Source organism: Salvia hispanica, chromosome 2 (genome assembly GCF_029641045.1).
Source record: "Salvia hispanica isolate PSC_SH4W2 chromosome 2, Shi_PSC_v1, whole genome shotgun sequence".
NCBI lineage: Eukaryota > Viridiplantae > Streptophyta > Magnoliopsida > Lamiales > Lamiaceae > Salvia > Salvia hispanica.
This window is the reverse complement of record NC_142693.1, coordinates 36,040,026-36,066,520: the sequence shown is the minus strand read 5'-3', so window position 1 is coordinate 36,066,520 and position 26,495 is coordinate 36,040,026. Positions and strand designations below refer to the sequence as shown.

At 36.5% G+C, this 26,495-nt stretch overlaps 4 protein-coding genes across 8 annotated transcripts; 1 reads left to right on the top strand and 3 right to left on the bottom strand.

The window, feature by feature from the left end:
- Positions 1–362: 362 nt before the first annotated feature.
- Positions 363–4,234, bottom strand: EX2 (UvrB/UvrC domain protein (DUF3506)). The gene is made up of 11 exons (XM_048125916.2): positions 3,800–4,234; positions 2,805–2,921; positions 2,659–2,724; positions 2,455–2,561; positions 2,276–2,357; positions 1,442–2,128; positions 1,224–1,350; positions 980–1,146; positions 821–895; positions 645–737; positions 363–571 (listed from the first exon to the last, which is right to left on the bottom strand). The coding sequence occupies exons 1-11, from the start codon at positions 4,148–4,150 to the stop codon at positions 470–472; spliced, it is 1,974 nt and encodes a 657-aa protein (XP_047981873.1). The 5' UTR covers positions 4,151–4,234; the 3' UTR covers positions 363–469.
- An 8,769-nt stretch (positions 4,235–13,003) lies between these two features.
- On the top strand, positions 13,004–13,711 carry LOC125194054 (putative B3 domain-containing protein At3g24850). Its single transcript, XM_048092059.1, has one exon. The coding sequence runs from the start codon at positions 13,004–13,006 to the stop codon at positions 13,709–13,711; it is 708 nt and encodes a 235-aa protein (XP_047948016.1).
- Positions 13,712–14,332: 621 nt separating this feature from the next.
- On the bottom strand, positions 14,333–17,069 carry LOC125194044 (E3 ubiquitin-protein ligase SIS3-like). 5 transcript variants are annotated; one of them, XR_016135251.1, is made up of 9 exons: positions 16,912–17,069; positions 16,664–16,766; positions 16,449–16,476; positions 16,239–16,350; positions 16,092–16,165; positions 15,661–15,799; positions 15,277–15,590; positions 14,834–14,938; positions 14,333–14,767 (listed from the first exon to the last, which is right to left on the bottom strand). XR_016135251.1 is itself a non-coding variant. In XM_089064193.1 (9 exons), exons 3-7 carry the CDS (start codon positions 16,472–16,474, stop codon positions 15,477–15,479), a joined length of 420 nt encoding a protein of 139 aa, XP_088920319.1. In that variant the 5' UTR covers positions 16,475–16,476; positions 16,664–16,766; positions 16,912–17,069; the 3' UTR covers positions 14,333–14,767; positions 14,834–14,938; positions 15,277–15,476. The 5 variants fall into 5 exon arrangements, 2 of the variants coding, with proteins under 2 accessions (XP_088920319.1, XP_088920320.1); XR_016135250.1 differs by having other exon boundaries at positions 16,276–16,350; XR_016135252.1 differs by having other exon boundaries at positions 16,239–16,342.
- A 4,660-nt stretch (positions 17,070–21,729) lies between these two features.
- Positions 21,730–22,622, bottom strand: LOC125199548 (uncharacterized). Its single transcript, XM_089063874.1, has 2 exons — positions 22,054–22,622; positions 21,730–21,943 (listed from the first exon to the last, which is right to left on the bottom strand). Exons 1-2 carry the CDS (start codon positions 22,529–22,531, stop codon positions 21,909–21,911), a joined length of 513 nt encoding a protein of 170 aa, XP_088920000.1. The 5' UTR covers positions 22,532–22,622; the 3' UTR covers positions 21,730–21,908.
- Positions 22,623–26,495: the final 3,873 nt, after the last annotated feature.

Below are 26,495 nucleotides of genomic sequence, written 5' to 3'. Positions count from 1 at the left end.
ATCGTCAACATAATTTTACATGTAAAAAATAGGAACATCTCTCCTATGTTCGATTAACTTTATATTGCCACCCAATAATTCCTCAAAATATATTCTGAATCTGTTAGTTCACTGACGTCAACCTTCAACAAGTCTTGCCATTTTCAGCCTTGCAATCGATGCAAAAGCAGTGTGTATTTTATTACTACTACTTTATGTGCATGGAAAAGTTGCCAAACATGTCATCCTTTCACTTTAATCTTTATGATGTTTTTAGTGGCATGCATGCAACATAGCCCACGTTTGTGTTAGGCTTGTGCTGATTATGCATATCTTTATATATAGATGGTGCAACATCACATTTTCTCAACATATCCTCCAAATATAAAAAAGTACAAGATGTATGTACTTTTATTTCAAACATGTATACTCATATGGTGTCAAAATTGTTGTAATAATAACACAAATACTATAAAAAACACTCACTCCCTCACTCCGGCAGCTTCAGGCGATTGAACAGCACGAGGAAACTTTGCTCCGGGACAACGTACAGGAAGCCGAGATCTGCACCTTTCACATACGGCACCAAACCCTGCGTTGAAAAAACCAAAATTGAACAAGATCAGATTTTTGTTTGGTGAGAGCTTAGTGGGGGTGGATCTAACCTTGCCGTTCAGCTGAAGAAGCTCGCCTTCGACCCACTTGGGATTCCGGAATCCAAATTCCGCAATCCTTCCTTGGCCTCTGTAACTTGCAAGCTGGAAGAAAGCCACAAGATCAGTCTAGTTAAATTAGGATTGGGTTTCAAAGAGAGAGAGAGAGAGGGGAAGAGAGTCTTTACCACTCCTAGCTCATGTGGGTACATTCCTCGGTTGGCATTGCGATTAACCTTCCCTATTTTAGCACGAAACGTTACCTGCATGAGTGGAATGACACGATCACTCAACTAGGAGTTCAATGTGTAAAGGATGGAAAATTTGAACGAGCCTGGACCACATACCTGGCCAGCGGGAACGTTCAGATCCCCTGTCAGCTTGACTGCCTCGACATACTCAAAGAACTCGACATCAGAAGATTGCTTATCGTCACTCGTGTTCCAGTTACCATATTTGCGCCTCAACTGCACCACCTCGGTGCCATAAGGTCCGAAAGCACCAACGTATAACCCTGTACGAACAACAATCAATGGATGTGACCCAAAATCGACACACAAAAGATTGGGGGCAGAACCTAGGTAGACTCACCCTCAAATGGATCTAAATCACCACTGGGAACAGTAATCCGACTAAAATCTGTGTACTCAGACAGTTTATTCCGTTTCTGGGCCTGGCCGACGGCAAGCTTTACTATTTCACGTACATCTTTGGAAATCTGTAGGTAGTCATGAGTAAATATTTCTAAAAAGTTACTCCATGTTACTGTGTAATTTAGGAAAGATTGCTAAGTTTCCTAATGCTAATACCTTAGGGGAGACCTTTTCTGAACTCCAGAAAGCCTTGGCAATTTCAGAAGGCATAAGATCGGAAACACTTTGGGCAGCTATTGCACCCACCTTAACTTTAGATGCAGTGTTTTCTTCCGGTTCATTATCGTGATATATCTTCGAAATATGCAGCATAAAGGAATCCCTCTCCATATCTTTAATATCAGCAGGGACACGAATGAACTCATCCTTGCTAGGACTTTGTTCATTGTTGTGTAAAACCCCACCGATGTAAAGCTTTGTGTCTAAGTTTTCATCATCCGTTGTGTCACTATCTCCTTGGGCAGCAACCCGATCCAGCTGATTACTATCTATTTCGGTAGCATCCTCTTCTACATCCTTGCCGGTTCTGCTCTCACTGTCTTCTTCAATAAACTGCTTCAGAGTATCCTCAGTTATGTTCTCAGTAACATCGACCCTCATTACTTTAACCTTCAGTTCGGGTATTTTTTCCTTGAGAAAATTGATGACACCCTTTATTCCCTCTTCAGCAGCCCCTTCCAAATCAATGCTCTTCCCTTCACCTTTTTCTGCTTCGCTCTCTTCCAGCTTGACATCGACCACGGCTGTATTCTCGGCTTCACCTGCTGACGGCCCCTTGGCGGATTTGTCGGACGAAGAATTGGAATTTGCCGAATTTCCTTTAGTTTGTTTTAGAAATGCAACCTGCATATGAGAAGGACATTCATGTCTTCAATCTCTAGATTTTAAAATTCTACAGGATTAATTACGATGAAATTTTAAACAAGAAAAAGAAAATGAGTGGTTTTATGAATAAGCCAACAATGCAGAACTGTATAATATTCACACTACCTGCATGCTATATCCTCCATCGTCATCTTTAACCACAAACATTTCAAACAGTGGAGTTCCAGGAGACGATGTGACCAACTGTCTGCAATAATAACCAGATGTAGAGACTTTGAGCATGAGTCATAATGAAGTTTATGAACCAATAAACAATTTTCTCATTTTAATTCAGTGATTACTACCTCGGACTATAAGTTTTGCCAACAAATCTTCCCATCCCTGGAGTTATCCGAATTATTCTTCCAAAAGGATCATCCAAATCTTTTGAATATCCAACCCACCAACCAACCTGCCAAAAACCACAAGAACTATGTCATAAATTGAACAAGAAAACAACTTCTAATGATCAAAACTGATGAACATGATTGCTACAAGTAACAAGTTACCAGCCCACTTCCTGTGTTTCGGCATAATCTTGAAGCATCATGGTAGCGTTCTTCATCGATTGCACTCTGAAGGAAAACAGACAAAATTATTATTTGAAATATTACAAGTATGAGAAATGAGAAATCACATCAACCATTATCTTTACCTTCAGCTGTGACATTATTTCGGCAATGTTATCCTTTGATGTTGCTTCTGCAATAGCTATTTTCAACTTAGCAGCTTCCTGGAAGTCTTCCTTCTCTATTGCATCTTCTAATTGAAACTGTAAAGTAAAACATGCCAAAAATACATAAATACTAATAATAAACATATACGATAGTATTTCATCCACTATGGGGCTGCTCGGTTGCCATGAATTGTTGTGATTAAAGGGCATGACTAATCTTACACTTGTTTGGTTGTGCTTTTCTCAAAAGCTCGGCCCATGAAAATGTATCTTGGCCCGCCTCCGTAATGCTAAGATTAGAGTGAATCTCATGATTAACCATCTCACCTTCACCCCTATGACTAATTTAATCCTAGACAGATCCTATTGTGGCTTATCTCATATTGCATCTCACAATTATCTTGTCTAACAAACTGAACACCACCTATGTAGTATCTATCCCTTGATCTTTCTCTCTCTCTTGAGATATACTCCTACAAAATCGGACAAAACCAATCTACTAAAGGGGTCTACTTTAAGTGATATGATTGATAATAATCAAGGTCAATCCACCATCTACTATGATAGTTTGATTAATTTTCTACTTGTTTGAACATGTCACCCTCCAAATACCCAATCTCATGTTTTACAAATCTATCCTACAATCAAAGTAAATGACCCCTAAAATTCAACAGAGTTCCTCTTTGAAGCACACACAGTTTGAGATGCTCCAAACAGGATAAGTACTCTTACAAGATTTTTGTGACCTTGCTAATGAATGATTTCTAGATAAATTGCTACATAAATTGATAAAAATTTGAATCTGGTCCATATGAATCACCAAAACTGATCATTACCAACAATTCGAAACCAATTATCATCCAAACCAAAAAATTAGAATCAATCCTAATTTCCCAATTCAAAAGCACATGTAAACATCCTTCAATTGCATTTAATAAACATTTACAGCATCAAATTAATGTTAAAGATCGAACCTTTAGAACAGAGGCGTAGTTCTCGGCCTGCTCAATTTCAGAAAAATGGCGAGTCCACCTATTCCAATCCCAACCCGCGGATGATGGCGCCGACAACGACGAGGAACAGCTCGAAGAAGAAGAGCTACTTAAATCGGAGGTGCTGTATTTCTTGATGTTTTCGGAATCGCTGCTGCAGCGGCAGAATAGCTTGGATTTCCTGCTTCTTCTGATGATAGATTTATTGGGCAAATTGGGGGAAAACTTATTCTTCAAAACATGGGTCAGGTTTTCGGAGGAGGAGGAGGGGGGGCGGAGCTGAGGCGGAGGCGAGGCGGAGTGCCCCGTAGCCCAGGCGTTGGCAACCGCCATGTGTAGCGGCGGCGGTGAGTGTGCGTGGGAAGCGTTGAGAGAAATGTGTTGTGGATAGAATGATGGAATCGGAGTGAGGATAATACTACTTGTGCTGGTTTTTGTTCATTGGAGATGGGAATTTCAATTTTTTATTTTATTTTTATTTTTATTTTATTTTTGTCTGCGAAAACATATGAAATAACAAAAAGTGATTGTTAATATTAAAAATTGGTTGTTCCTTTAGTGAAACAACAAAATTGATTGTTAATATTTTCTTTTTATCATAGTAGTATTATGAATTTTAAATAAAATATTTTATCTTTTCGACGTGTCCAATTTGTATTAAGAATGTTAAATAAAATCTACTCTCTTTTCGACGTGTCATTTATGTGTATTTGAATGGAATTTATTCACTTCTTTAGTTTGATTGAAAAGTTTAAACTCTTTTGTGAGTGGCAACTGGGAAGTGTAAAGGATGTTTGGGGATCGACTTTTCTTCTAACTTAAAATCAAAAAATTAGTAATACAAGTATCACTAATTTTTTAGGAGATTTCACTTTTCATTACTGTTTAATTATTTAATTACGCTCACTTTTCATTATAAAACTAATAATTATTATGTTCCATAATAAAAGTCATTCTTATTGTGATTTATGGACACAAGTTTTAAGAAATATATAAAAATTAGTGGATTGGAATATGATATCCATTTTTTTTATATTAGTATAATGTGAGATTTACTTACCATTTATGGTAAAAATGAAGTGTGACTTTTATTGTGGGACGAAAAAATAACAAAGTGTGATTCTTTTTGTGGACGGAGGAAGTATATAAATGTTGAACCAATATTCCATTAACCTTTTTTCATGCACTTTACTTCATGTTTCTTAAAATCTACGCCGAATCAAATATGAACAATATTTCACGGACAAGATAGTAGTAATTAATAATCAAATATTATTGGCGAAATTCAATTTAGTGGGTAAGTGTTTTTCTTTTAGCTAATAAGTTGGATGTTAAGTATCATAAATGTGTGTCTTTGAGAGTGTCGCTTAGATTTGAAGTTCTCGTCATCAACGAGTCAGTCATAAGAGCATCCGCAATGGTCGGCTAGCGACCGGCTAGCCGATTGGTCGCGCTGGCCGATCGGCTAGCCGAACCATTGCAATCGGCGAGGGCGATTTCGGCGAGCGGATCGGCGTGGGCTGGCCGATCGCTCGTCGCTGGCTGAAGCGCTAGCCGATCGGCTAGCCGCCATTGTGGAGGCCCGATCGGCCAGCGATCGGCCAGCGCGGAATTTTGTTTTTTTTTTTTTAATTCTTTTTTTTAATTCTTTAAATTTTTTTTTTTTAATTCTTTTTTTAAATTTTTGAAAAACTATATAAACGCGATTTTCTCTATCTCTAAATTTCTGTACAAGAGCAACATCTAGCGATGGACAACAACAACTAGCCCAATACAAAATTAAGACCTAAAACAGAAACATGTCATACCGTCGGGCCGGGGGCCTCTCCGCGCCCCCGGACCCCCATGGCAAGGGGGCGTTGCCCCCCTTGACCCCCTAAACATGGACAAACTAGCGAGACCCCCGTTCGGCTAGCGGCAAACTATAACAGATTCAAGGTGGCTCGTGTGTGGAAGCCCGAATTTTTTTTTATTATGTTATTTTTATGATTTTTAGTTAATGTACTTTTTTTTATTTAAATATAAAATTAATGAATTTTCCCGTATATGTCTCGTAAATCTAATTCCGTATTTTTATCGTAATTTTAATTCCGTAAATGTAGTATATTTTGAATTATTTTTATTGCGGCTGGCCTATGGCTAGCCTATGGCTGGCCTAAATCTGATGTGGCAGGTGGATTTTTTATTGTTGCTGACGTGGCAGGGGAGAGAATGGCTGGCCTAAGCACCATTGCGGATGCTCTAACAGCTATAATGATATCTCACTCTTAGACATTACTCAAGCAAATTGTTAGAGACCGCATTTATATTTGAGTAGACGAGCTCCAATTCAAATATTAGGATGGGTAGGTGGTCCACAATTTAGGACTTTAGTTTAGTTTTTATTTCTTTGGAAATTCTCTTTTTCTTGCTATTTTTGATCTTCAGATACTGGTTTAAAGAGTTTGTATCGGTTGTTTTGTGGATCCCGTTTAAAATATACAATGTGTTGCAAGATTTATATTTTCGTGCATAATATTATTGTGTAAAGGTGTTTGTTTATTATTGTTAATCTTATTATATTTTTGTTGTTGTATTAGTTCTGTCATATACTCCGCTAACCGGTTTTTGGCTTGGTCAACATTTTTCATTCATAAAAAGTTAGCAATGAAGCAATTAAACTTGAAAGTAAAGGGGAAGCGAGGATAAACGCGTCTATTATAATTTTACGAATAAGAAAAAGTAAGTACTCCACAAAATACAATCTCAATATAATAACAATGATATAATAACAATAAAAATAAAATTATCCAATCAATGGCTTCTTCTCATAAGGGTGGCCCAAACTATGAACTATGTCCCATTTTAACCATATCCAAAAGCATGTCACATCAAAATATCAAAAAGAAAAAAACTTAGAAATTGTTACTCCCTTCGTTCCTCAGTAATTGTCCACTTTGATTTTGGCACGTGTTTTAAGAAATATGAAGAAAAATAAATAAAAAAAGTTAATGGAATATATGTCCCACTTTTATATATTGATTTTATAATACAAAATAGAATTAAGTAAAATGAGTTAATAGAATATGAAACATATTATCATTTATAGTAAAAAATAAAAGTAAACAATTAATCAGGGATGAAGGAGTACTAACAGCTAATCCATTAGAGCATCCGCAACGCTGCCTCGTTGCGGACTCGATCTCGTCTCGACGAGCCGAGACGGCATCGAGATAGCGTTGCGGCTCCCGTCTCGTCTCGACGAGACGAGATGTCTCGACGCCCGACGCGTCCCGGCAAGGCAAGTCTCGAGCTCGTGAGACACGTGCCCGGCGCCACGTGGCGCGCGCGGGCTGCTGGCGTGACGCCCACTCGCCGACCCGCGAGTGGGCGTCGGATTTATGACGTCATAATTCAATTTTTTTTTTAAAAATCAGATTTTTCAAAAAAAAAAAAATAATAAAATAAAAAACGGTAATATTACCGTTGAACGGTAATATTTTTAATTTTTTTTTATTTTTATATATTCTATATATACTCTTCTCATTCTCCATTTTACACACAAACACACATTTATTCACTCATCTCTCTTTCCTCTCCAATCACTTCTATAAAATCATTCCTTTATTTTTTTCTTCTCTCAAATTTAATCAATTATGGATCCATTTGAGCAAATGCGTCGAATAATGGAAGAATCGCTAGAAGCAGATCGACGTAGGGAGGAGGAAGCCGCCGCGCCTCCTAGGCAACGCCGGACATACATCCACCGTAACCGGGAGGAAGCCGCCGCAAGGTTGGAACGTGATTACTTCAGTCCGAACCCGGTGTGGGGAGATGTCTACTTCCGTCGCCGTTTCCGTATGTCACGCCCGCTATTTTTGCATATCGCGAATACATTGGCGGCACGGGAAGAGTTCTTCAGATAAGGGTTCGACGCTGTTGGCCGTCCTAGCCACACGACGCACCAGAAATGTACTGCGGCGATCCGTCAGCTTGCTACTGGACAAACGGCGGATGCGTTCGACGAATACCTGCACGTCGGAGAATCCACTGGGCAACTTTGTTTGTTGAACTTCTGCAAAGGCGTCCGGGCAGCCTTCACCGCCGAATTTCTGAAGAAGCCAACCACCGCAGATTGTCAGTTTCTGCTCCGTCTTCACGAACAAGTGCACGGATTCCCCGGGATGCTCGGGAGTGTCGATTGCATGCATTGGCAATGGAAGAATTGCCCTATGGCGTTGAAGGGGTCATACACGAGCGGCCACAAAGGCACCCACCCCACCGTTATACTCGAGGCCGTCGCCGACTACCGGCTATGGAATTGGCATGCGTATTTCGGGGTCCCCGGCTCGAACAACGACATCAACGTGCTCAACAACTCCGACCTCTTCGCTGAAGTTCTGAATGGTAAAGCGCCGACCATCAACTTCGTCGCTAACAATCGCCAGTATAAAATGGGGTACTATCTTGCCGACGGCATCTATCCGAAGTGGCCAACCTTCGTGAAGACGTTCAACAGGCCTACGGACGAAAATCAGTCTCTTTTTGCGCAGAAGCAAGAGTCTGCTCGCAAGGATGTGGAGAGAGCGTTCGGGGTTCTCCAAGCTCGATGGAACATTATCAAAGCCCCGACTCGACAGTGGTTTATAGAGAATATGGTCGACATCATGTATACGTGCATAATCTTGCACAACATGATTGTCGCTGACGAAGGACCTGAGGCGGGAAATTGGTTCGACCCTGAAACCCCGGGAAGCTCAATCGCAAGTAGTCCGCCTCGAACGGGAGTGCATCCGTCTTTGCAAGAGCGGTTGTCTATTCGGGCAAGGACACGTGATTCTACCGCCCACGCCCAACTCCAGGAGGATCTAATGGAGCACATTTGGGCAAAATTTGGCAACCATTAGATGATCGTCACTAGAGAACTCCTTCTTCTGCTTCTTTGCCTTCATTTTTTTTTATTTGAGTTTAAGTGTGCAATTTGTAATTTCTAGTTTTTTAATTATGTCTTTTTTATTTGTTTATGTATTTTAAATTGTAATTTTATTTTATTTATAATGAAGTGTGTTTTTTATTAATTGAATTTGTTGGAATTAAAAATAAAAAATGAAATTGAATGAATAGTTAAGAGATGGTTAAGAGATGGAGGGTTGCAGGTGTTGTCTCTTAGTTAAGAGATAAGCTGAAAAGTACAGTGGGGCCTATGAATAGTGAAGAGATGAGACGGTTAAGAGACGGATAAGAGATAGCATTGCGGATGACCTTATGAATTCAAAGCAAGCTCTCATGTCCCACTAATTAATTGACCAGTATTTGTATACTAAAAAGAACAAGAAAATTACGATGGAAAAGGATGGATACTAAAATGTTAGTCCCTCCGTCCCTAATTAAAAGTCACACTTTTTTATTTCGGTCCGTCCCCAATTAAGAGCCACACTTCATTTTTACCATAAATAGTAAGTAGGTCCCACATTCCACTAACTCAATTCACTCGCATTTTATTATAAAATTAATATAAAAAAATGGGTCTCACATTTCACTAACTTTTTCAACCAACTTTTCTTTACATTTCTTAAAACTCGTGCCTAGTAAAAGTATGACTCTTAATCGGGGATGGGGGGTGTAGTACAATAGATGAATAGAGGGCCATAACTTTCAATGTTTTCATGGTCTTTCGTTAAAAAATTTCTATATTTATCTTAGTTTACTAAATTTTTAATATTGTGTATTTTGTGTATAGTGTGTGTATTTTGTGTAGCGCGTGGAATATGTTTATTTTGTGTGTAGTGTGTGTACATTGTGTGTATTTTGTGCATAGTGTGTATGGAATAGTAGTGTGTGTATTTTATATATAGCGTGTGTAAAGTGCAGTGTGTGAAGCGTGTGTATTTTGTGTGTATGTGTATTGTGTGTAAAGTGTGCGTGAATGTGTATTTTGTGTACAGTGTGTGCGCAAAAATTCTTCAAATTTAATATCATACCAATTACTTCATTTAACCAAACTTATAGAATATTAATTCCAATTCCAATTTCGTGTATCGAACAGAACCTTATAATGTTACTCCATCTGTCCCATAAAAATATGGACAATTGATATGACACGAGATTTAAGATAAAATTGATAAAGTAAGAGAGAGGAGGAGAATAATAGTTAAAATAGTGTTAGTGGATAGTGAGACCCACATTATTAGTAGCATTTAATGGTGGTATAAGTTGTAAATAAATTGATATATAAGGGTAATAAATTGTGATAACTTTTCAAAAATAGAATACACATATTTTTGTGGAATGTACGGAAATGGAAAGTGCATATATTTTTATGGGACGGAGTGTGTATTAAATAAATCGAATAAATACTCCATGAAATGTTGAACGTTCCATTAATCATGTTACCCTCTTTACGATAGTAACTAAATCAAATTACATTAGCAGCTAATCAAATTTAGATTAATTCATGCTATTATCATAACCTAATCATAAAAGTGTAATAATAGTTTCATCATCTTTCCACTTTATGATAATAATTAAAGAAATTCGAAATAAATTGATATTATACAATTACAAATTTTGATTACATAATGATAATCAATGGAGAGTTTGATGAATTCCTTCTCAATATTTTGAAGATTACAAATTAGAAAGGTACATCTTCCAACCAACAATGTATATAAATTAAGAAGTTATGTAGGTAACACAACTCACCTACATAGGAGTACAAAAGAAAGCCAATTAATAGTATAATTTTCTAGATGGGTCATTTGACTACATTCTTGGCCATACTAGTTATTTTAATAGTATTTGTTGATTTTGGGCATGCAAGTTTTATTCTTCTGCCTAAAATCGAAGTTGGAATTTACAATGACATTCACATCAACAAGACTACACCATTGATAGTTCATTGTGCCTCTAAAGACGACGATCTTGGGAATTTTACACTACATCCAAAGCACGAAAATCATTGGGTATTTCGACCAAGTATTTGGGGAACAACTCGTTTCTCCTGTGAGTTTTTGTGGGGACGAAAACACAGAGCTTTTCGTGTGTTTAATGACCATTGGAGAGATAGATGTAATGCTCCAGACGTCCACGATAGAAACTTATGTTTTTGGGTAGTAAGATCTGATGGCTTCTATTTCAGCAATACAAGAATCGATCCTGATCTTGAGAAAAAATTTACATGGTTAGTTTCATAGTTTGATAAATATATGGAGTATATGTTACTTCCTAAACCCGGCGCCTAATTCTTTTAGTCCACGATATTATGTTTGGGTTGGCGGCGTGCAATATCGGACTTTACTTTAGTTTCTGTTTTCCTTTGAAGTTTCTCTTTTCTTTTGCTATTTGTGATTTTTAGATTTCAATTTCATGTTTGCTTAAATTTGTTGTGTGCTGCAGGCCCATACATCTTCGTACATGATTTGTGTGAAACTGTTGTTTGTTTTTGTTAATATTTTCATGTATTGTTGCTGGTGTATTTATTTTGCTATCGTCCTCGATGTACTTTGCTTGTCAATTTTTGACTTAGAGCATTTTCATCCAAAAAATGTTACTTTATTTTGCTATCGTCCTCGATGAATTTATTGGTGGATGATTGTCGTTTTACATGGTTGTTTAGTTCCCAAGTGAATCTTATTTTTGACTAAGGTTAGGGTTCGCTAATTTTATATTCGTTTGCTCTTTTATCATATCATGTATCCAAAAATTATAAGTAAGTGAACATTTTTGGCTTGATATCACCCTTATATAACGATACACTGTCATATTGAAATGGGTATTAATTCTTTGTGTTTTGTCTTTCATATTACTTGTGGTTATTTGTACATAACTCGAACACAATACCTATTTTTCTTTACTTGTCTGAGGAGTCAGTCGATGAACATATTGTTGTAAGCACAATAGGTGCAAGGAGATGGAAGACGTCTCGTTTGTTTTGAAGGAAAATGAAGTTGGTAGGGAAAATAATTTTCTCAAATTAAAATCCATTGAATTGTGATTTTTTTTTTCATATTAAGATTTATTAAATTATGATTTCTCATTGTTGTATCTTGAAATGTATTAGGATTTTGAAACTATAACTTTTATTTATTTAAAATATTTTAATAAATTGAAAAAACATAATTTATCTACCATTATTTGTTTTTGATAATGGTAGATATTATAATTATTGATGGTAAGTTGGCTGATCATGATTTATTAAGTAATTATAAATAAGCTATTTGAACTCATTAATTTAGTTACTTGGTCATGGAGTAGTAATCTATGAATAACTAAATCATATTGTAGAATTAAATACTCCCTCTGTTTTTTCATAGTTGAGGCGAAACTTTTCGACACGAAGTTTTAGAAATGAATGCTGGGTGTGTTAAATAAATAGATAAAAAAGTAAGAGAGAGGAAAAAGTAGAAAGAATAAAGTATAAAGTGAATAAAGTAGAGAGAATAAAGTAAGAGAGAAAAGTAAGAAAGAGAAAAAAGTTATCATATATGGAAATGATTCAACTATGAAGAAACTTCACACAATGATAAAATGACTCAACTATCAAGAAACAGAGGGGTAATTAAATAAGAAAGTTATTTTTTGATCGTTTTAGTTAATATGAGGTCATACCCCTTAAAATAACTTATGTTTTCTTAATCACATTTTTCTATTTCGGTCTATCTCTAATCATTAAAATTTAGTTATTTTCTTATCACTATCCTTGAGTCATAATTAAGTTCTTAAAGCATTAGTTTTTATGATTAAATTTTATTTTATTTTCCTAAACATATTGTTTATTTCATTTTTTATCTCTTATTATTGAAACGAACTACTGAACTTGGAACCCTCATTTGTCCGTATGATCCATACGTACACAGTATTCCTAAGTTAAATTATTATAGAAATCACGCAATTTTGGTCAAGGTAAATTCTAACAATCATACATTTTCTCTTGACTCTAAATCAATTGGACAATTTATAAGAAAAATGTAAAAAAGTTATCTTGTAATTGGTTGTTTTGAAAGATACAAAATACCCCGGCCAGTTGAATTAAATTAAAATACCCCACCCCAGTTGAATTAAATTAAAATCTCTTCTCCCATCTCCACTAGGAAAATTACCATATACGAAATTACAAATTCTTTCCATATATATGTAACGGAAAAAAACCTTCATTACGTCTATAAAATCCCACCACCCTCACCATTTCTCCACACCAAAAAAATTAAGATGTTGCTCCGAGACATAGCAATCGACGATCTGAAACACAAACTCGACACGAAAGGCAGCCTCTTCGACGTTCTACTCGCGACGGTGGAACGAGCAACGGAGATATACAACCACGAGCGCAAAACCGCCCAAACACGCCCCAAGCGGAAAATAGAGAAACCCTCCTCTTCCGAGCCAAAGAGGAGAAAGATCCCAAACCCCGCCAACAACATCAACAACGGAGACGAACGCCCCACGCTGCCTGAAAGATTCAAGAACGCGATCGAAGAGATGGCGCGTGGGGCGAACGCGCCGGCGCCGGAGGCGAGATTGGTGATACAGAAGCAGCTGTACGGGACGGACTTGAGCAGCGGCCACAACCGGCTGTCGATCCCGATGAACCAGATCGCGGACGACTTCTTGACGGAGGGAGAGAAGGAGCACCTCCGCGGCTATGGCGAGGGCAAGAAGAAGAACTACTTGGATGTGAGGGTTGTGGGGCCGTCTCCGGCGGCGGAGAGGGCGAAGCTGTGCCGGTGGGACATGGCGAAGAAGGACGGAGGGAAGACGTCGTCGAGCTACGTGATCAATGGGACGTGGAATGCGATTGTGGCGAAGAATAGGTTGAGGGTTGGGGTGGTGGTGCAGTTGTGGTGTTTCCGGGTTCATCGGGAGCTGTGCTTCGCCCTTGTGAGGCTGCCGCCGGGGAATCACGCGGCCGGCGCCTGAGTTTTGGTCGTCGGATTTTGGATTAAATTAGGGTTTTATGTATATGTTGTGTTGTTTCTTGATTTCAAACGGTAACATTTTATTTGGGGGAAGAAGGTTAATTAACTGACTCTTGAGGAGTATATTGTTTGTGTTAAGTGGAGTAATTGATTAATAGTACTCCATATTTTATATTGATTCAATATTTTCATCATAAATATGGAGTAATTTTGTTCTTTAAAATGAGTTGCTACTATGCATGGCTTGTGTTGTGGGATAGTTGGTGATGGAAATGCTAAGTACATAGCATGTACGCGATATAATTATTAATGCAGGTAATCTTTTTTGGGGATCAATTAATACAACTATCTTATTACCGATAATCCCCAACTAGGAGAATAATATCTGATGGAAAACACTCCATATCTATGTTAATTAATAGAGGGAAACCATTGCGAATGTGATGAGTATTTGCTTGTGACATATGATAACATGTTAAAAATATAGTATAACTTTCATAATTATTCATACTATCCATTGTAATTCAAAAATATTTCCACATATATAAATACAAAAAATTAACATATTTTCTTTTACAAGTTCATGCAGTCTAATTTACGCCTTAAAGAAGCAGTCTCAATATAAAAAATGTAGATCAAATTAAATCATAAGAAATGTCAGTGCAATGTGCAATCGAATAATACACAAAATTCAGCCCTTTTTCATCTATTAGTAGGTTCTTCATGAACCACCCGCACATGCTCCGAGCTATGCGACAGCCCTCGACTCGACGGTGTTTCTGCAGCATCCCCCTTGCTGCTGTTCTCCAACCATACGGGGCGGAGCAATCCCTGCAGTCTCAACAGATAGCTCTGGCTAGGAGTCTGGTTTCTCATGTATTGAACTGCAGTGGCAACATTGCTAGAGGGCCTCTCTGTATCTGTGTGGATGTTCGACAATGCACTCGAGTCGAGGTTCGGGAATTCAGAGCAACAGCATCTTGGGCACTTCACGTTGAGCCAGAGCTACTCGTCGATGCACTCCACGTGAAAATTGTGAGCACAAGGCAAACCTCGCCTATAACAGATAGTGAATCTTTTACTCTGATTAATAAACACACGGATTCGACCAAAATAGATTTACCTCGTTTCCAACACGAAACTCCTCCAAGCGTATTGGACACTCATCTCTTTCCCAGCAGTTTCAATTCCCCGATCTGGGACTCTAAGAGTACCATGTCGACTAAACCTATATGAGAAATAACACATAGTTAACAATCAGTTACGTTCGAGGAGAACGGATCAGTAACTGAAATCGTATTGTTATCACTGAGAGCCACTATCATTTGATCAGCAACTTAACGTGTCCTAGGACTCTACGAAATCTTTCCCAACAAAGACATCCACATGTGAAGGATATATGAAGGAAATCAACTTCAAATAAAGATAAATCTTGTAAACTAGTGAACTCATTGTCATGGTTTGTCGAGCAAAACGTTGCCCAAGGACCACTTCGCTTAAGCACAGTATATTTGTGCATATAAGTGTGTAAAACTATTGAATGAACAATAAGTTAAATGGACTTGCTTCATATTCTGAAACAGGGATCCCTTGTTGTGCACGCAATAGATGCGCTTGTCTCCTTGTTAATCACTGCAAGATATGGAGAAAGATCAACTTAGAATACATGTTTTGTTAAAAGAACAATCTGTTAAAACGCATATGACACAATCTCCATCTTAATTCGGCCTACAAAAGCTCGAATAAAGTAACGCAGGTTCTAACTTCTAAGTAAAGGCGTCACTTATCTTTCCCACACAGATGCAAGCAATGCAAACGAGTGCAGAATAGCTGAAAAGCAGCCAAATAAGGATTCCCCATTTTTGACCATCTTCTGGCAACTGAAAAAATTATTCTAAATAAGGTCTACTTCTACTAGCTGATGCAAAGACGAGAGAAAGAGAAACTTACGCAGTTTCTTGAACGAGTGAACCAGAGAGTACCAATGACCGTCCAAGCCAAAAGGAAGGGATAAAGGAGCAGAACAAGGATGGAAAGTACAACAATCCTTCCATAAAATAGTTGATACCTCTGCTGCCAACCGAGGTCCCTGAGTAATTGTCGACAAGGCTAAGGTTATTAATTTATTATAAAAGCATCTCCTGAATCTGAACATTTGTAAATGAATGAAACTGTTATCATTCTTTATCCAAATGCACCAGTTACTTAGATGCACATCGTAAGTACTTTGTTTCCTTTTTACTAAAGAAAAAACTCCTATTGCCTAACCTCTTTCCAAATATTGTGACCAAGATTTACATCAATATAGTGCATTACATCCTAAATAAAGATTGTATGCAAATACTACTATTAATCAAGGCTTGGAGGAGAAAGGTCCTTACAATCCCATTCCAGCAGCTAAACCATTATCCACAAACATCAAGAGCCGGAAAATAAACGTAGTCGTATAGTCAACCTAACAACAAGGAGAGATAAAACAAAATTGTGATTACTAACAATCTCAATATCCCTACAAAAGATAAATATACCATTTTTTCCCTTCTTGAAAGCTTATAGCAAGCTCACCACAGTCCATATATGCAAGGGGTATGCACACGAATGGTATCTCTTCCAGTTGATTGCCACAATAATTCTAAAATACTATACAAGATAGATTATACTCAACCAAACAGGCGCAAGTATTGATAAATTTACCAGGAATCATGAAATGAATTGTAGAACATGAAAAGGATACATACTTGTAGCAACAAGAAGAACCCATCATATCTGCAAGAATTTAAAACCCAAATTCAAAAATCAGAACTTTAAGCCATAAATTTTGAAACCATCGAGACATATGCGCCTAAAATCAAGAAATTGCACGTGAACTACATCACCTATGAAGAGAAAAACAAAATATCTGCTTCATTAAATCAACGAAATGGAACTGGAAAGTTGCAGTGAAAGACCCTACCACTTGAAATCAACCCCTTTAACCGCCATTTACAATCTCAGCTGTGAATTCGAGATTTGATGTTCATTTCACCAATCCAATTGCCAAATTGAACCGTGTCCAGCTGAAATCAAACAAAACTTGCTCAAGCGGGACTGTGAACTGTGTGTGTGTAGAGAGAGCGAATAAGCAAGAAACTATATTTTGAGCCCAAAATGGTGTAGATATGAAAACGACTAGTTAATTGTTTTGCAGAGACAAAGGTATACAGAAAAACTGAAAAACAGTCGTTGCATTTGGATCCTTTGTCGCTCTTTCTGAAGTCGGATCATTTCTATTTTTCCGCTATCATTTTAAAATTTAAGCTGAAGCAGTAACTATGCAGATGAATTTGGTCTGGGCTGAAATTGTTCAGATTCTTTTGAACTTCCGAATGTGACGTAAATTAAAAATTCCTATCTTTTCTCCTTCAATTTTATGCATTTTATTATTCTCTCAATTCCATGTTAATTGAGTCAGTATTTTTCTATTTTGAGAAATTCTAAAATAATTGAGTCATGTTTATTTTTGATAAAAAGTATCGATCTCTTTTATTTAATTTTCTCTTTATCACTCTTATGTTATTCGCTATCCACTTAACACATTATTATTAAGGTTATTTGCCTGGAAATACATGAACTTTCAACTTTTTTTGGTTTTTCCCCTAAACTTTAATTTTTGAATACAAATGCATGAACTTTAGTTTTTTTCTGATTTTTCCCCAAAATAAAAAATCAAAGTTGAGGTGGCACTGTGGCAATCAAAACTACGGCGTTTTGATTTAATAAATTTTACAAAATAAAAATAAATTCCATGTCATCATCTTCCTCATTTATTTATCATGGGCAACAGCTCATCCATGCTCACCCAGTACGACATTGAAGAGGTTCAAGAGCACTGCAGCAACACCTTCAATTCTCCTTGGTCTGCTCAATTCCATTTTTTCACCTTTCTTTTTCAAAATTCCTCAAAATTTTACTTCACTTTGATGTTAGACATTATTTATCATCATATATATTCAAGACTATATAATTGAATATAAGTAAAGCAAGATCTTTGAACAACATGTATTTCACGTAAACCATAAACTTAATAGGATCGAGATATACCTTGGCGATCCATAGCGGAAGCGATTGAGGAAGGAGGAGACGATTTCCTCGGACTTTCTATGGCGTAGTGGCGCAACTCCAACTCCAAGGATTTGTTTCTCTCTCTTTCCCTCGTTTATGTGTTCTCTTGATGTGTGTGATTTGATGGGATCACCACACTTGTATTTATAGGCAGAGAGAGGACAAACCCTAATTATCAAACCCTAAAAGCCCTTTCCATCAAAGAGGCCCAAAATAATTAATATATAGTTTTATTAAATCAATTGATACACACGTTATTCCTCAATCAATTGTTACCACTAATTGATTACAATCCATTATTTTAATATTAACTATTAAACTAATTGCAATCATACCATATATGTATATTCTCTAATTGAGCAGTAATAGGAACGAAGATATTCCTTTTATTTGAGGCAATGACTTTTCGTTTCTGCCTGCAATATACGTTATGGCTAATTAATTGATTGAAGACCAATAATTAATTGATAGCTAAATAATTAGGGAAAAATTGTGTCTAATACCAAGTTAATGTATTATATTAAAATCCAATTCTATTTAGGATTCTACACATGTCACATATGTGAGACATAAAACTTACATTCTCCCACTTGGCGAACATGTGGGGCACAAAGTTTTCGATTCTCCCACTTGTCACACTTGACAGAGCCACAGTAAAATAGACATAGTAAACATAAGGCGCGCATAATATTGGACTTTATAAATACTTTCATCATTGGTAAACATAAGTATTATATTAGAGAGACTACTAATGCGGGTCATGGCGGGCGTATATCATTCAATCGATATAATTCCTTCCATGTACCACATCACCAATATCCACTCTAATATAATCTATAAGTGACACCGCGTCCGTAATTGTCTTATTTCAAGACCTCCTGCATTAATACTAAAAACGTACATATGCATATCAAATAATAAGTATATGCAGGAAAAGTAGAAACAACTTTATTGAATTCAAAATATCTATAACTTAAGTGTCTGAACCAACATGGAAACATAAAGATTAGACATTTCCATACCCAAGACCCATTCTGTTAACTTGTTCCATAAATGTCTTAGGCGGTAATGCCTTAGTCAATGGATCAGCAACCATAAGCTGTGTGCTTATATGTTCTATAGATATTCTTTGTTCCCGAACTTCATCTTTGACGACAAGAAACTTTAATTCCATGTGTTTAGCTCCTTTTGAATACTTGTCATTCTTAGAGAAAAACACGGCTGCACTATTATCACAATACAATTTCAAGGGCTTGGATATTGAGGAGACAACACCAAGTCCTGAAATAAAATTTCGCAACCACGTAGTTTGAATAGATGCTTCAAAGCAAGCTATAAATTCAGCTTCCATGGTAGATGTCGAAATAGAACTCTGCTTGGCACTCTTCCATGATATGGCTCCTCCAGCCATAAGAAAAATATAACCAAAGGTTGATTTTCTAGAGTCGACACATCCAGCATAATCTGAATCGGAATATCCAATCACTTCTAATTGATCAGATTTCCTAAATGTGAGCATAAAATCTTTTGTCCCCTTTAAGTATCTCATTGTCTTCTTTGCAGCTCTCCAATGTTCAACACCAGGGTTACTTTGGTAACGGCCTAGCATTCCAACTGCAAAGCTGATGTCTGGTCTAGTACAGACTTGAGCATACATCAAACTTCCCACAATAGATGCATAAGGAATATTTTCCATCTCTTTACGTTCCAATTCAGTTTTTGGACATTGATCCAAACTGAATTTGTCACCTTTATGAATTGGAACAACACTTGGGGAACATGCACTCATCCCATATCTCTCTAAAATTCGATCTATGTAGTTTTTCTGAGACAATCCTAACACTCCACGTGATCGATCTCGTGATATTTCTATTCCAATCACGTAGGATGCCTCACCCATATCTTTCATGTCGAAATTTTTAGAGAGATAATTCTTAGTGTCATGTAGTAATCCAAGATCACTACTAGCAAGCAATATATCATCAACATACAGAACCAAAAATATGAACTTGCTCCCACTAACCTTGAGGTATATACACCGATCAACAGTGTTTTCTTTAAAACCAAAAGCAGTAATAGTGTCATGGAATTTAAAATACCATTGTCGAGAAGCCTGTTTCAGTCCATAAATTGATTTCTTAAGTTTGCAGACTAAATGTTCATTCCCTTTCTTAATGAAGCCTTCAGGTTGTTCCATGTAGACTTCTTCTTCCAAATCACCATTCAGAAAAGCAGTTTTCACATCCATTTGATGTAGTTCTAAGTCGAAATGGGCTACAAGTGCCAAAATAATTCTAAGTGAGTCCTTCTTTGATACAGGAGAGAAGGTCTCTTTATAATCAACACCATCTTTCTGAGTGTAACCTTTGGCAACAAGTCTGGCTTTAAATCGTTCGATTAAACCGTTCATGTCGAATTTGGTCTTGAAGACCCATTTACACCCGATGCACTTGTGTCCATCAGGCAATGCGACAAGGTCCCAGACTTCATTAAAATCCATAGATTTCAACTCTTCTATCATGGCATCAACCCATTTATTAGAATTATTACTCTTAATGGCTAGTGAATATGAAACTGGATCGTTGCGTATCCCTATATCACATTCAGATTCTTGGAGATATACCAAATAGTCATCAGAAATTGCCGATTTTCGTTCTCGTTAAGAACGCCTTAGTGGCACTTCTGGAGGTGGTTCTTCCACATCTATTTCAATGACTTCGGCATCATCATTAAGTGGTTGGTCATTCAAGTGTTCAATATTGTTAGGTTGTTCAACAATATTTGGTACACTTGATTCTTGAGGAATTAAGGGAATAGGGAATTCTACCCTTATTTCACTAATGACCGCATTACGAGGGTCAGAACTCCCACTGATCTCACCATTCTCAAAGAATCTTGCATTTCCAGTTTCAACAATTCTCATGCTATGATTAGGACAATAAAACCTATACCCTTTGGATTTTTCCGGGTAACCAATAAAGTAACCGCTGACTGTTCTGAAATCCAATTTCTTTTCTTGCGGGGAGTATACTCTAGCCTCCGCTGGACAGCCCCAAACATGAAGGTGCTGCAAACTAGGTTTCCTACCTGTCCAAAGTTCAAAGGGAGTCTTTGGCACAGCCTTACTAGGAACCCGGTTTAATACATACATAGCGGTTCTTAGAGCATACATCCACAACGATATGGGCAAGGTAGAATTGCTCAACATACTTCTAACCATTTCCATGAGAGTTCGGTTACGTCTTTCAGCAACACCATTCTGCTGAGGCGTACCAGGCATTGTGTATTGCGCACAAATGCCATGCTTTTCTAAGTATTTGGCAAATGGTCCAGGTAATTGACCCATTTCAGTGGTACGACCATAAAATTCACCACCCCTATCAGATCGAACAATTTTCACCTTTCTATTTAATTGCCTTTCAACCTCAGTCACAAAATGTTCAAGTGTTTCTGCTGCCTGAGATTTTTCATGCAATAAATAAATATATCCATAACGCGAATAATCGTCAATAAAGGTGATAAAATACTTTTCTCCACCAAATGTTGGGACATCAAAAGGTCCACAAATATCTGTATGTATAATTTCAAGGAGCTCAGTGCTTCTTGTGGCACTTTTCTTATTGTGTTTGGTTTGTTTACCTTTAATACAATCCACACAAACAGTAAAGTCTGTAAAGTCTAAATTCGAAAGAATATTATCCTTTACAAGCCTCTTAATTCTTTCACTGGAAATGTGTCCCAGTCTTTTATGCCATAAGAATGATGAATTTTTATTCATCGCACTATGTTTGGTTTCGTCATTATTTTGCAGGGCCATACACGCTTCTGAATTATTAAGAAATAATTGGTATAAACCATCAACAATAAAACCAGAAGCAATAATATTGGAATTCTTAAATAAAGTAAAACAATTATTCCCAAACTCAAAATTAAACCCATCATAATCAAGTTTCGAAACAGAAATTAAATTTCTAGAAAGAGTCGGAACATAAAGGGTGTGATACAAGTCCAAATGAAAACCATTATCTAAAATTAATCGGTATGTCCCAATAGCTTCGACTGGAGCCTTATTCCGATTTCCCATAAGCAAGAAGTTCTCATTTGGTCTTGTGGTTTGGGTCATAAGGAATCCCTGCAAGGAATTCGAAACATGAACATTAGCACCAGAATCAATCCACCAAGTATTAGATGGAACAACGATCATATTTGATTCAAAAAAGCTTGTGAATCCTAAGAATTCACCTTTCTTTTCAAACCACTGACGACGTCTGTCGCAGTCCTTCTGAAAATGTCCATCCTTTCCACAGAAACGGCACTTGTCATTATTGCCCTTCTTCTTAAGCTTGGTTTGAGAGTTCACATTCCTTTTGGGAGGTGCACGTTTCTTGCCTTTGTCCGGCATATTCCCAACTTTCTTAGATGCTCCTTCAGTTGCAATGTGAGCATGAGATGCACTCATTCCATGCTCCTTCAGCCTTTCCTCCTCTTGGACCAACATATTTCCCAATTCATTTAGAGTCCACTTATCCTTTATAGTGTTATAGTGAATTTGGAATGGCCCATACTGAGGAGGCAAGGAAGTTAGAATGAATTGGACAAGGAAACCCTTATCCACCGGTAATCCTAACTTTCCCAGCTTGGAAGCAATGTTGTTCATGTCCATCACATGCTCGTACATGGTCCGAGAACCATCATATCGCATGCTAATAAGATCCTTCATAAGTTTTCCTGCAAGAGACTTGTCTGCAGTTTTGAAGCGATCTTCAACATTTTGCAAATATTCCTTTGCAACATCAGTCGCTGGGAGGCTTGCCTTAATATTATCGGCAACAGACATTCTGATGAACTGCAAACTTAGCCTGTTAGATTTTTCCCAAGCATTATGGGCAGTGATCTCAGCCGAACTACTTTCATAAGAAAGATCAGTTGGCTTATCATTCAACAATGCTAGGTCTAAGTCCATCACTCCCAGGGTGAACTCAAGTTTCTCTTTCCATTCAGAGAAGTTGGTTCCATTAAGTTGGGGAACGTTTGAAGTAAACAAACTAGTAGAAAATGATGCTGCAATTATAGGGAAAATTAAGAACATGAGTGCTCACATAAAGCTTTGAATAATAACACAAACATTAATTTGAAAATCCATATAATAAGACATAATTATGAAAAACTCCTTTGGGCAGTTTTGCATACAATAATAAACATCATGCTTTCAATATTCACTAATTCAGTAATTGAGTAATAAATAAATTAACGTTACCTTTGGGTAATCACCAATTTAAAATTACCACCATTAGTGTTCGTTACATCACAAAAACACTATTTCCTTTGGGAATCTAGAATCGTTATGACAAACAAACATGAATATGCATTACAGCCACAACAAGCATGATGAATAATTGATTAAATAGATTTTCATATAAATATTTGATTATAAACTCTTCTTATTTTACCTCACTTTGGTGATTGCAAAATAAACATAATATAATCAAATTTTATATGGCAATAATAACAATCATTCTTATACACAACATATGCGAATATATATCAAATATAATCACATAGAATGAACAACCATTAATTAATAAAGTAATTATCCAATACAATTCACAAATATATTATGTGAACAAAACTAATCAGATTAAATCACAAAATCAATCAACGCAGGGTCGTACAGAAACAATAAACCAGTACGATAGAATAATCAATACATAATCAAATCATGTGAATAAAAAAAAATATATTTTGGGCAGAATCAGTTTTGATATGAAAACCACGAATCAACGCGTAAGATGAGTTTGATAAGTTTGCATATACATATTCACTAAACACGTAATACATTAATTGGGATTAGAATTCATATTATCCCAACAATATTAAATAACCGATTTATTCACAATAATTTGTGCAAAATAAATTTAAAAAAATATGGTTTTCAATCATACGAAAATACATGAGTTCTCAACCATGCTCTGATACCACATGTTAGACATTATTTATCATCATATATATTCAAGACTATATAATTGAATATAAGTAAAGTAAGATCTTTGAACAACATGTATTTCACGTAAACCATAAACTTAATAGGATCGAGATATACCTTGGCGATCCATAGCGGAAGCGATTGAGGAAGGAGGAGACGATTTCCTCGGACTTTCTATGGCGTAGTGGCGCAACTCCAACTCCAAGGATTTGTTTCTCTCTCTTTCCCTCGTTTATGTGTTCTCTTGATGTGTGTGATTTGATGAGATCACCACACTTGTATTTATAGGCAGAGAGAGGACAAACCCTAATTATCAAACCCTAAAAGCCCTTTCCATCAAAGAGGCCCAAAATAATTAATATATAGTTTTATTAAATCAATTGATACACACGTTATTCCTCAATCAATTGTTACCACTAATTGATTACAATCCATTATTTTAATATTAACTATTAAACTAATTGCAATCATACCATATATGTATATTCTCTAATTGAGCAGTAATAGGAACGAAGATATTCCTTTTATTTGAGGCAATGACTTTTCGTTTCTGCCTGCAATATACGTTATGGCTAATTAATTGATTGAAGACCAATAATTAATTGATAGCTAAATAATTAGGGAAAAATTGTGTCTAATACCAAGTTAATGTATTATATTAAAATCCAATTCTATTTAGGATTCTACACATGTCACATATGTGAGACATAAAACTTACATTTGATTCCCTAAAGTTGCTGGCTGGCTGCCTTTCTCAATTCCCTATTTAGCTTGTTCGATTTTCTGTTGGTTTTTATATTAGTTCAGGAAAGGTTGACCGTGGTTACGATCAGGGTTAGTAAAAAAAGAAAAAGAAAAAGAATTGAAATAGAATTGACCAGAATTGTGAATGTGCATTGTTCTTGTGTTATTTTAGTTGCTAACTATTAATAATTATGTGTATGTGTAGTTTCCCAGCAGGAGATAGTTTCACTATACCAGAGGTTCTGCCAGCAGGACAGGAACGGAGGCGGCTTCATCTCCGCCGTTGAGTTTATGACTACTGGGTTAGAAAGGAAGAAAGAATGAACAGTCAAAGAGAAAAAGAAAGGAATAGAAATAAGTGAGGAAGATGATGATATGGAATTTATTTTTATTTTGTAAAACTTATTAGATCAAAACGACGTAGTTTGATTCCCACATTGCCACATCAGCTTTGATTTTTTATTTTGGAGAAAAATCAGAAAAAACTAAAGTTCATGTATTTGTATTCAAAAATTAAAGTTTAGGGGAAAAACAAAAAAAGGTTGAAAGTTCATGTATTTACAGGCAAATAACCCTTATTATTAATCTCCATACCGATAAGAAGTTTCTCTATTATCAAGGAATGGAAAGACTAGTATTTAGATTCACTATTATGCAATTTTCCTACATAGACGAGATGGAAATGGATATGGGATAAAGTTCGGAGCAAGAAAGTTGTCCTGAATATTTTTTTATGTTATTGTTGAGAAGTCTTTAATAAGAGCATCCACGTCCATGCTCTTTGGCAAGAGCATGGTTTTATTCATTTTTTACTCTCTGCTCTTTAGCAAGATCACAACACCCACATCCACACTCTTTCGTAAGGACATGCTCAAGGATCCCACCATTCTATTATTCAATTTAAATAAAAAAAATTCCACAATATTAAAATGCATTAAAAATATCCAAAATACTATTACTAATTACTAAAAAATTAAAAATTACATAATTAAAATCCTAAAAATTAAAAATTACATAATTAAAATCCTAAAAATTAAAAATTACATAATTAAATTCATGAAATTAAAAAAACCCACTACTCGTGGCCGATATGATATCGTTGATATCCACTTTTGAATTTAGAGAGGGTTTGAGTGAGAGAGGAAGATGCAGATGAGTTGCATGAAAAAATGGATGATGAATGTGTGTACTTATAGATGATTTTTGGATTAATTTTTTAAAAAAAAAAATTAAAAAAGGGGAATAAAACGACTATATTTTTAATTTTTGGTATTATTTTCGATTTAAAAAATGAAACAAAATGCCAACGGCCAATAGAAACGGGCCACGTCGCCCTGCTCAGCGGCACAGATGTGCTCGATGCATCGAGCAGAGTCGTGCCGTTGGCAAGAGCACAACGACGGACAGGGGCATGCCGTGCCGATGGCAAGGACGCCGTCCTTCCCCACAAGCACCGATGGGGATGCTCTAACGTACTTCCTCCATACACCAATACAAGGATATATTTAATCGGACATGACTTTTAAGAAATGTAATACTAGAAACTAGTTGAAGAGATTAATGGAAGATGGGTCATATTTTTATATATTAGTTTTATAATGAAATGTGAGTGAGATAAAGTTAGTGGAATATAAGATTCATTATCAAAAATAGTTAGTAAAACCGTCTACAAAAAATAGTCTCATTTGTGGACGGCACGGGTTTCAATGATAAATTGGTAAAGTAAGAAAGAGATGGAGAAAAAATAGGTAAAATATGAGAGAAAGGGGAAAAAGTACGAGAGAGGATGAAAAAAAGTAGATAAAGTGGAAGAAAAAGTTTCCATTTTTGAACTGAGACTAATTTTTATGGACACCCAAAAATGGCAAAATGAGACAGAAGAGTAGTAGATAGAAGAAAATGGTAAAATAAAAAGTTTATTGATGGACGGTGGGAGTAATTTTATCTATTTTTCTTT